At 40.2% G+C, this 10,964-nt stretch overlaps 1 protein-coding gene across 2 annotated transcripts; it reads right to left on the bottom strand.

Moving 5' to 3' along the window:
* Positions 1-6,166: 6,166 nt before the first annotated feature.
* LOC109963383 (BTB/POZ domain-containing protein 1) lies at positions 6,167-10,958 on the bottom strand. 2 transcript variants are annotated; one of them, XM_020605874.1, is made up of 8 exons: positions 10,622-10,958; positions 9,366-9,522; positions 9,103-9,208; positions 8,817-9,014; positions 8,456-8,648; positions 8,276-8,363; positions 7,103-7,249; positions 6,167-6,990 (listed from the first exon to the last, which is right to left on the bottom strand). In XM_020605874.1, the coding sequence occupies exons 1-8, from the start codon at positions 10,933-10,935 to the stop codon at positions 6,832-6,834; spliced, it is 1,362 nt and encodes a 453-aa protein (XP_020461530.1). In that variant the 5' UTR covers positions 10,936-10,958; the 3' UTR covers positions 6,167-6,831. The 2 variants fall into 2 exon arrangements, with proteins under 2 accessions (XP_020461530.1, XP_020461531.1); XM_020605875.1 differs by having other exon boundaries at positions 8,456-8,585.
* Positions 10,959-10,964: the final 6 nt, after the last annotated feature.

Raw genomic sequence — 10,964 nt, 5'->3', positions numbered from 1 at the left:
ACCGTGCATGTCAGAGCAAATGAGAATCATGAGGTCAACGGAACTGCCTGAAGCGCTCAGAGACAGAATTGTGGCAAGGCACAGATCTGGCCAAGGTTACAAAAAAATTTCTGCTGCACTTAAGGTTCCTAAGAGCACAGTGGCCTCCATAATCCTTAAATGGAAGACGTTTGGGACGACCAGAACCCTTCCTAGAGCTGGCCGTCCGGCCAAACTGAGCTATCGGGGGAGAAGAGCCTTGGTGAGAGAGGTACAGAAGAACCCAAAGATGACTGTGGCTGAGCTCTAGAGATGCAGTCGGGAGATGGGAGAAAGTTGTAGAAAGTCAACCATCACTGCAGCCCTCCACCAGTCGGGGCTTTATGGCAGAGTGGCCTGACGGAAGCCTCTCCTCAGTGCAAGACACATGAAAGCACCCCATATTGACAGAAAAACAGATTTTTTTGACATTTTTGCAGATTTATTAAAAAAGAAAAACTGAAAACATTAATGTAACTTAAATGATTTTAGCATATGGCTGCAATATAACAAAGAGTGAAAAATTTAAGGGGGTCTGAATACTTTCCGTACCCACTGTAGTTGTTTCAAAACTTTCAATGCAGGCTTGAAAATCAAGAATTTAATGAGGCTGTTAGTAGCTCGTTGCCTAAAGATGTCAGATTTTGTGTATCTCAGTCCATTCAGAGCAGATCTCATTTCAGACACAAATGGTGACTGGACTCATCGGCCCCCCCTTCACTTATCCACAACACGAACAGAAACCCAGCGCATTGTTTCATCGCTGCCTGAATACCATTCTCTGGTTTCTATTTATGGCTGTGGTGAAGATGGGGTTAACAGTTCAGTGCAGTGCTATCAGCTGTGGTGATGGGAGGGAGGTTAGGGAGAAAGTGTGTGGGGGATGTGCTGAAACTAGCAGTGGGAAAGAAGGCTGCCATCACCACTGTGATCTGTTTAGATTAGAAAAATGTCACCCTGGGTTGTGCTGGACAAGAAATATTAAAATGGAACTGTTGCACTTAGTGGTTTTAAGGGGTTAGATCAGTGTCTAGCAAGTAAACAGGACATGATTTACTGTTAAATAGTTGAACATTTTTGGAAATTTAATTTGCTTTCTTGCTGGGAGTTGGAGGAGAACTTGTATGTCTACATAAGGCTACAGTAAGCAGCTAATTAGCTTTGCTTAGCACAAAGACTGTATTAGCCTGGCTCTGCCCAAAGAGAACAGAATGAGCATACCAGCACCTCTAAAGCTCATTAATTAACTGTTTCTAACTCATCTGCTTATTCTGTACAAAATCCAAAATGTAAAAACTAAATGCTTTGTTTGTATGGGGGGGGGTTATATGATGGATTATTTCCTGACTGGGCACACTAGCCTCCTGGTGTGAAAAAGTGTAGCATGGCTGTGGATGCTCTCTCTTTTGCCACATTTCAGTGTACATATGCTACAAAAACCTGCTTTTGATTTGTAGGTATGGAATACAGTTAATACCAAGGTTTCAGATCAAAACAGAGTGAGACATCCTTGTGAAATCCTCAAAGGTCTGACCCTGTGTCAAGTTCACACTGTTAATAAAACTAATCCATGCGTCTGGATATTACTCCAGTCCCGTGGGTGACGACGTGTGCTCTGATTGATTTAATGCACTTTTATTGTTAATGGAACCCAACACATTTCAGGGTGAGTACATTTTTAAATTATTGCTACATTAAGAAAAAATCAGCAGCACAACATTGTTTAAGTGAAGAATTCATTCAGCTCAAATCCATTATTTTAATTTATAAGCTATGAATGTAGAGTGAGGCTTGGAGAGTGGGAGAGAAGGAAGCAAATAGAGAAAGCCACAGTGAGGGACCAGTGCCAGTTCCTTGAGTCTGGTCTGCCTGGCTGTCAGGCTTCATGTGGCCTGTTTGTGACGATGCAATGCGACAGCAATGGAGACAGTGTGCTGGGGGCCATGTCCTTGATAATGCACTCATCCACTACAATCATCCCCTCACACCCCACCCCAAGTGCACGCACACATACAAGAGTGTCCTCTGAACACTATGTCCACCCCAGCAACACACCGTATCACCCGGCCCCTCAAGCGCTCAGCGACCTACATCTGATGTTGGAGAGTACAGGGACTAAGGTTGGTCCAGGCCAGTTTTATATGACATCATTACACTGTTAATACTGATGCATCAACAGTGTTGTATTTTACAGTTGTAATTCATCAGAGTAGCAAAGAACAGATATACATTATGCAACACATTTGTATTGTTTCTTTTCTCAATACTTCATCCATCACTAGGAATATCACCACACACAGTAGTGTAAGACAGATTCTGTCACTGTTATCCAAAGGTGCTTTACCCTAAGGACAGGCTAACATGTCATATGAATTAGACATAGTGCAACCTATTCTGAAAATCTTTTCAGTGTAGAAATGAAGCTGGTTTCAGGGCAATTTTTGACTGCAGCAAATGGTCTTTGCTGAAACCTGACTGCCTATTTATGTCTGTAGAATTACAGGGTCTGGAAGTTGTGCTGACCTTGACTGAAACATTCCTTTTTATTCACATCTATTCACTGCATCACTCTTAAAACATGGAATTAATGTATCTTTTTGGCATTCTGAGGAACATTTTGTCAGTGCGTGGGCATTCATTTTATAGATGTATGTGACATGATTTTTGACAGTCAAAATGCAATGACTGGGTCTCAAGGGGGGGACATTCTTGAATTCAACGGTGTATACTATGCAAATTTTGATTCCACTCATGAGTCTGCTTTGTTCTTAACTGCCAACAAGGCTGCACTTAGACTTCAGGATGAAGAACATCACCACCCTTGCACATTAATCCACAGCTGAAAATTTATATTTTTGAATATTAATGAAAATCACACTCAAAGGTCACAGACAAAGATTTTCTTTGAATAGAACAAATGCTCTTTTTTGAAACCAGTAGCCCAATATAGGTAAAGTCAAGGAATTTGTTGTGTTTGTGTCTTTCATTTAATTTTTCTTAAGCCCTCTTGTTTAGCAATGTTCTAACTGTCTACTCTCAGTATAATGATAGTGTTCTGATGCATCCTTCATCAGAATTCACTGAAAGCAAACTTCTAAAACTTCAGGGAAAACACACCGACGTTCCTTTTCTTTCTCCTTTTCTGAACAATAAAGTGAGATAAGTGAAATGAGCAGTTCCAGTTGACAAAGTACAACACCCAGTGATCACCACAGTGTCCTATATATGTAGACTACATGGTAATTAATTACCAGACTGTCCTGTACCACTGGAAACAGGTTGCATAACTCCCACCAGCTGGAGGAGCAGACACACACACACACACACACACACACACACACACACACACACACACACACATCCCTGCAGGTTGATGTTGTTACGAAGTGGTTTGGACACACACACAAAGCTGGATCTTATACTAGAACATTATGCATAAAGGTTTTTAAATGGATTACAGCCATATAGGATGTGTCATTCTAACTGGGTGTGCAGAATATTTAAATAAATATAACAAAGTATTAATCATGCTGGCAAATTACAGGATGGGCTGCACAATGCAGTCAAAATTCAGAGTGACTGATAGAGTGCAGTCTTGGACTAAACCAATTCAGTTTTCTAAAAGGGTTTTACAGTCTAATGTGGTTTAATTTAATTAGACTGCACAAAGAAATACTGGTCATAGAATACTGAATGAAGCCTTAAATGAACTTAAATGTAATATCTCAGTGGAGAACTTAATACATTTGCATACGTGGAAAAATGTTGTGGCTCCAGTGGTAACTATGTGAAAAATAATAAATAACCTCAAGTGATGTCACTTGAGTCATTGATACCTGGGCCTGAAGAATACAGCTTTTGGGGGTGGGGGAACAATGAGAGTGAGAAAGAAATGAACTTCTCTTGCTAGCACATTAAAATCTCTGATCAGCCTCTCTGCAGTTGAGTTGCACTGTGGGTAACAGTAAAGCACCAGGTTATGTATGACAAGGATGGAGAATGAAATACAACGAAGTATTAACTCTAGTTCTGCTGCATCAGCAAAACTAGATTTTAACAAAGAATCCCTTCACAAGAGGCCGTACAAACTGGATGTGAAACCAATTAGACGGTAGATGATTCTATCCTCAGTGGCATAAAATTCTGAGAAAATGCAAATAATAAAATGAGTTTAGCCTTGGTCCGAACTATGTGTCTTGTTCATAAATGTTCTAAGTTTGTATAGTGAGAAAGGGAGCTGTATTAAACTCTGCCTACACTTTTTCAATCATCACTATAATCTGTTGCTGACATGTAATCTTTATTTGGTGGCTGTTTAAGCACCTGAGTTACGTTAATGTTTTCAGATTTTCAAATAATCATAGGTACTGTTCCAGTGTGGCACATACAACCAGCAGCATAATAAAACCTAACACTAGTTGAAAATAAAAATACAAATGGTGGAGTGACAAATCCTTCATGGTCCAAGCTCTCTTCAAAATATAAATCAGGCTACAAATTACTGAGAAGCTTTATAATTTTAGTAATGTTGGCTATGATGTTCAATAACAAAACAGAGTTGTGCTATAGAGGCAAACTGAAGAGATAAAAGCCTTTCTCTGTATTGCTCATGGCAACGTGAGTCTGCTTCAGTACCACACCGACACGTCAGTCCTGCACATATGTCATATGTTGACACACAGAGAGAGAAATACAACCACACACGTCAGAAAATCACAGTTGTCGATTTATAACCTAATAGCTGAAGAAAATATCTACATACTTGAATTATTCCCTATATACTTCATATTTACCTCTTTATCACTGGAAACTTGCCTCTGTCATCCTCTGAATACAGAGAGCTTTCAGTGAACTTGATTCTTATAGTCCCTTAAGACCTTTAAATGTTTTAATGCTGTTGTCTTATCTGTCCTCTTGATTTTTGAGTGCTCTGTGTCTGGTGGGTGGCTAAAACCTGTCTGAAACAGATTTTCTTGGGTTACTTTCTGTTATAAAGGCTGTCTAAGTGGGCGGTCAGCAGGAGCAGCACTCAGGTCCTGGTGAATCACCTGACAGCCTCCATGGAGCCCACTCACAGCTGTTCAGTGGTCTTGTTTTCATCGCCTGTCTCGTGCGGTTGTGCAGATTATTAAATTTAAGAGCACTTCAGCTTTGTGCTGTGGACACAACTTTCAGCAGAATGTATGGCTTTATTGTGGATGATATTGTTGAGATTTGCATCAGGATTTGGGAGGACACAAGAGAAGCTAAATTGTTGACTATTTTCTGCTTTTCTGTTACTTTCTGGGTTGAGGGACATAGTGCTTTGCTGCACTTGTGTCTTTGTTCACAACCTTCTAATAAAATGAAAATTAAGTTGTTCAGGTATAACTATCATGAGTGCATATACAGTATCATGATTAAAAGATGATCATTTATCATCAACATTTTTAGTTTGTGACCACTTAAAATTTAGCTAAAGCCAGTGGCAGAAAGTAACTAAGTACATTTACTAAAGTAGTGCACATATATTTTTAGATTGCCGTTGTACTTCGATTTTATTTCAGCCTTACGGATCAGAAGTCAATACTGCACTTTTCACTCTAGTACATCTTGACAGCTAGTTATTAATTAGTTTTTTCATCAAAACATCACGGGTTTTAAAAAAGAGGCAGTGTTACAGTATTAACCAAAAACGAAATAAATGAACAGAAAGTCATTTTAGAATAGGTCCACATCCAGCTACATTATTAGCTCCTTACATGTCAGTCAAGGCCCGTGTATCTGTTGAACCATTAGCTTTACTTTTGTTACTTTAAGAACTACTTTTGTACATTTTTAAAGCAGGTTTTTGATAAAACTATTAATAATTCTACATGACTAGATTGGTACTTTTACTTACTGATACTTCGACCACTGTGCATTTCTCTGACTTTCAGTGCGATAAAAGTTACTTTCTCATTTAGATTTTTTAAATCTTCTCTTCTATTGATCTGGCACCACTAGTCTGTCCATGCTACTCCCCCCCATTAATGTGCTTGGTAGTTTGATAGGTCTCTGTAAATAGTGTTTAGCATCACCTAGTGACAGGAAGAGAAATAATCTAATTTATGCATAAATGACTTATCTAAGGCCAACTTCATCTGAAGTTAATCCAAGGAAACAATCATACTCTGGTCTTACCACATTTTATTGCCAAAAACTTAAAAATAGACTTTTCAATCATTTATTTATACTTTTTTAAATTGACATTTTACTGAAGTGCTAAGTAAATATGAAGTCATAAATTAAAGCAGGTACCACCGGCAAAGTTACATAACACACATAGATCCTTAATACAATGCAAAAACAAAGTACGAAAACACCTACTGAATAAATGATAACAGTGCACGATAAAAAATGCAAATATTATACTTTAAAGAAATGCATCAGCCAGAACTGACAAAACAACTAAATTAAATGGCATCGACCAACAAATGGCAGTTGTCGCTGCAGTTTGACTGCACTGTACCGGGAGCTTACTATTAATAACACACATATAGAACATCAGTCTTTAGATCATTTACAACTGACGCAGTTTATGCCCAAAAAGTTTTTGTCACACTAGAGATGTATTTTGTCTCCACAACTGTGTTTGCACATTCCAGATCATGTCTGTACACCATGTTTATATAGACAGACATGCACATATAGCATTCAGCACGCACACGTACACACACACACACACACTTTATTCCAAGGGATCGTGAGGCACCACGTGTCTTTAGCGGTCCAGTCTTCCCAGCAGTCCGAGTTCTCCCCGGTTCAGTGTACCTGCATGACACCGTGTTAAGTCTAGGTGTAGTAGATGATCTCTGGTATCTGCCCGTCTTCCACTGATGTACCATTGTTATTTCCAGGTGAACTAAAAAAGAAAAAGGTTGTCTTGGTCCCTGTAGCTGATTCCTGGATCACTTTCTTCAACCCTTTTGTGCCATAATGTGAATCTGGGCCCTGAGTTGGAAAATTAAAAACATGCACTAGGTTAATCCTCATCACAGGTAAAACAGATCATGTTCATTCATTCAGTTTGGGAGAATTTTAAACACGCCAAGCTCTGACTGACCTTTAATGTGGCACATGCAGTGTAGCTGACACTAGGTAGGATTTCCACAGGTTCTTTGAACATCACTCGGAACGTGCTCGCTGAGCCGTCACAGCTGAACCCTGTGTCGTTCTGTCCCAGTGTAATGCGCTTGTCGCTCGCAATGATCTGCAGGACAGGATCATGACTTTGCTGAATGTACAACAAAGTGCAAAGGAAAAATCCACTTTCTAACAAATTTCAAGCTGGCAAGGTACCATCTGTTTCTCAGTTCATCTGTCTGGTGGTTTATTATACTTGGTTGGTAAATAGAAGAATTGGCTTTACCTGAAATCATTTATCACCCAGTGCTCTATTTTAGTGATGACTACATTTTACCCACTTAAGTGGACTCAAATTGGAGCGCAATGCAATTTAAGAAGTAGTGAACATGGGATGTGCAGCCAAGTAAGAATGGAATAAACTGTCCAAATCCAGATGTGCAAAGCTTGTGGAGACAAATCCAGGAAAACTAGATGCTGTGGCTGCTGCCAAATGGGCTTCTAGTTAGTACTGAATTAAGCGTCAGAATACTTTTGTAAATGAGAAGGTTCAGTTTGAGTTCAAAGAGCAACCACTTAAAGCTACATTTAAATGATCCCACAGAGAAAAATCCACAAAAAAAGAAAGGATAGGCTTCCATTTACTTGTTTTCATGTGCATTTTTATGCTAGGCTGATTTGAAAATGGTGCAATGACAATAGACTTGTTCATATTGTACATGAACCACACAACGTAAGGGAAAGTGGGCTCACCAGAAAGTTAATTATCAATCCCCAATGCTTTTTTTAAAATAAAATGTATCATACAGTATCAGCACTGGAATCCTTACTCTGATCTCAAAAAAACCTGTAATCAGACAATTTATGAATTAAACCATAATTTTGTTTATTTACACTTAAAAGAAAAAAGTACATTGGCAAAGTTCTTGCATTAAGACAGCACTGTACTCATAATAAGGTTGGCTTTTGTATTAAATTAAAAACAAGAGGGATTTGTAAAAAAAAAAAAAAAAAAAGGTTGTCATCTTTTTTATATTGGAATTGACACGGTTTCTTTGTATTGTATTTATTTATTTTTGCAATACCAGATGGTACCAAAAAGTGTAAACGTCTCACTCTCTTTTCTTTATCATCACTTATTGCTGTTAGCTACCTGTATGTTGACCTGATAGTCGGTGGGTCCGTGTATCGAGCCATACAAGCCAAAACCCACTATGGATATTCTTCTGCTAACATTGAATCTACAAAAAGAGAAATACAGACAAAGAGGAAAAAAAAACCCATGAATGCAGTTTGCTCAGATTAACAATTGCTTCCTAATATGTTGCCTCACCTGATTCTGTCGCTGGTACCACTGTACCCCCACCGACTCTCAACCTCCTGGAACCTATTAATGCTACACTCCTCCCCCCTGAGGCAGCAGCGGGGCCTGTCAATGTAGTCGACCCGTGGTTTGGGGTTTACTGTAAAGTGTAAAAACAGATTTACCACCTCCCGATCGAACAATATCCCAGACTGGGCAGGCCCTGTTGCACAAGAAAGAATATCAAACTGGTTTCTGTGGTTTGAGTTGTATGGTCACATCAGGAACATGAGATGAATATGTTTAGTAAACACTAAATTGCTCAGTATAGTGTTGCAAAACTATACCATTGGACTGTGAGAAATAGATCATATTCTGCTGATATGTTTACCTGCAGCGAACTCTTCCACAGTCATGAGTGGGAAGCGGATGAGTGGGAGTGCCTTCCCCAGAACCTTCTGCTTGTTCTCTGAGGTTGGGGGAAGCTGTTGCCTGTAACACTCAGCCTCTGCCCAGCGTACTACCGCCCTAAACAGACGGTTCTCCCTGATGCTGAGTGTGTCTCTTTCGAGCACTGCACATAAAGTATCTACACATACAAATACATCAAATATTTATCATTTCACATCCGAACAAGCTGTAGACAAGGAAATAAAGGGTCAAGAAGACTCGCTCACCAAGGTCAATATCTGTAAATCCCTCTGCGTTTATTGCGTCTGCTGTGCTTTTGTCTATAGTGTCAAAGCAGAGACTGGCAAGTTGAGGCTCATCAAATAACCTCGCCTGTAATGAAAGATCCAAAGAAGCCACTTAAGTATCTTTTATTAAGCACTGTGTCCGATTAACCCAAAGGTGGCAAACCACAGATACACTCAAGTTGTGTAATGCCAGACAGTTTGTGTCAAGAATGTGCTACACAGTAGATGTGACTGACAGTTACCTGAGTGAGGAGCATGAATGCATTGTCAGCTCTGAGGTGCTTGGTGAGGAACTCCACGCAGTGACCCTCCAGAGCAGGGACTGCATACTTCTTAGCTGTATACAGAGTCGTCATCACAGTCTCTGGACCAATGTGAACCTCGTCAGAATACAGGAACCTATACAGAGTAAACAGAACAATGTGTATATGTTTTTATCTGCAGTCTAAATTCACAGTGAAATGTTAAAACATTAAAGGAATTTGTAGTATGCAGGTGGTGTCCAAAAACAGCAGCACTCCTCTGGTACAGGGCACCAAAAACTGTCTGAAAGCTGGCATCAGATGTCTAACCAGATTTATAGTTTCCTAATTCTCATCAGACAGCACCTAATTTATACCATAATTTTTCCAGTTGCTTTTGGCACAAATCAACAGCCAAACACACGAGTGCCGTTTTTTCTACAAGTGAAATCAAAACTTGGTCACAGACTTTCTAGGCTGCTTTACTATCACTCTTCATCTAGAAAGTCTGGACACCGTGCTGGCCATTTCACCATCTGAAGCTGGCCATCTTGTTCTTCTTTTCTTTGTGGCCTGGAGGTGTTTTTAGGGCGAAACCCTGAAGAAAAGGTCTGACTTCTTCTGTTCATTGCCTTTCTCCAAACATTTTCAGAGGATGTAATAACATGGTCTTTGCACCAGATAGAATTTGATGTTCAAAGTAATCAACATACAGTAGGTTGGGACACCTGCAGGAATTACAGCAGTTTTCATGGCTTAATTCACTGTAGATGCTATCTTGAAGATACAGTACTTTATTTTTAATATTGATCAAATGCTATTTTAATTAGTTAATTAATTGTTTAGTCGAGCCGTCCCTGGTAGGCTATACTTATCAAAAATAGATAAAAATGTCCATGAAAATGTCCCAGGAGCCAAGGTGATGAGACATTCAGTTTGTTATCACATAAGACAAAGAACAGCAGCAAATCCTCCCAATAGACTAGAAGCTGGAAGCAGAAAAATGCCTGTGAGAATGAACGATCATAAAAACTGTCAGAATGAATTTGTACTGTTTGTTTTGCTGTTGACTGATTCATCGACTGGGTATTTCTAATGAATTTACCCACTGTTACTGTCATGCTACTCCCATTTAGAGATTCCCAGTGTGCAGTGCTAAAACGTAAACTACATCCTATTTAAATGCAATCTATGGTCAATGTTGCTAGTGAACCACTAGCTAAGTGCCCGCAGTGCATGGTTAACACCTGCCTTACCTGAGCAGGGCGAGAAATGCTGCCGGCTCCACATCAGGCAGCTCTATTTCAGCCGAGGTGGTGGCCATGCCTCCGTTGAACATGGCATCAAAAACGGCACTGCCAGCGGCCAGGACGAATTTATGGGCCGGTATCCTCTGGGCCTGCCTGCCCTTCCCCACTACAAACCTGACGTCGCTGAGCAGCTCGTTGTTGAAGAGGAAGGCGAAGCGCTCCTTCAAAGAGCTCTTCGTCGCCTGCCAGTTATACATGGGCTCTCGGAGGAGGCCGAGGACAGGGGGTGAGGCGGGCGGCACGGGACCCGTGGCTGGCATGACGGAGAGCGCTGCTGCGGCTCCAGACT

The sequence above is a fragment of the Monopterus albus genome, unplaced genomic scaffold (genome assembly GCF_001952655.1).
Source record: "Monopterus albus unplaced genomic scaffold, M_albus_1.0 scaffold72.1, whole genome shotgun sequence".
In the NCBI taxonomy this organism is placed as follows: Eukaryota; Metazoa; Chordata; class Actinopteri; order Synbranchiformes; family Synbranchidae; genus Monopterus; species Monopterus albus.
This window is presented reverse-complemented; position numbering and strand designations above follow the sequence as displayed.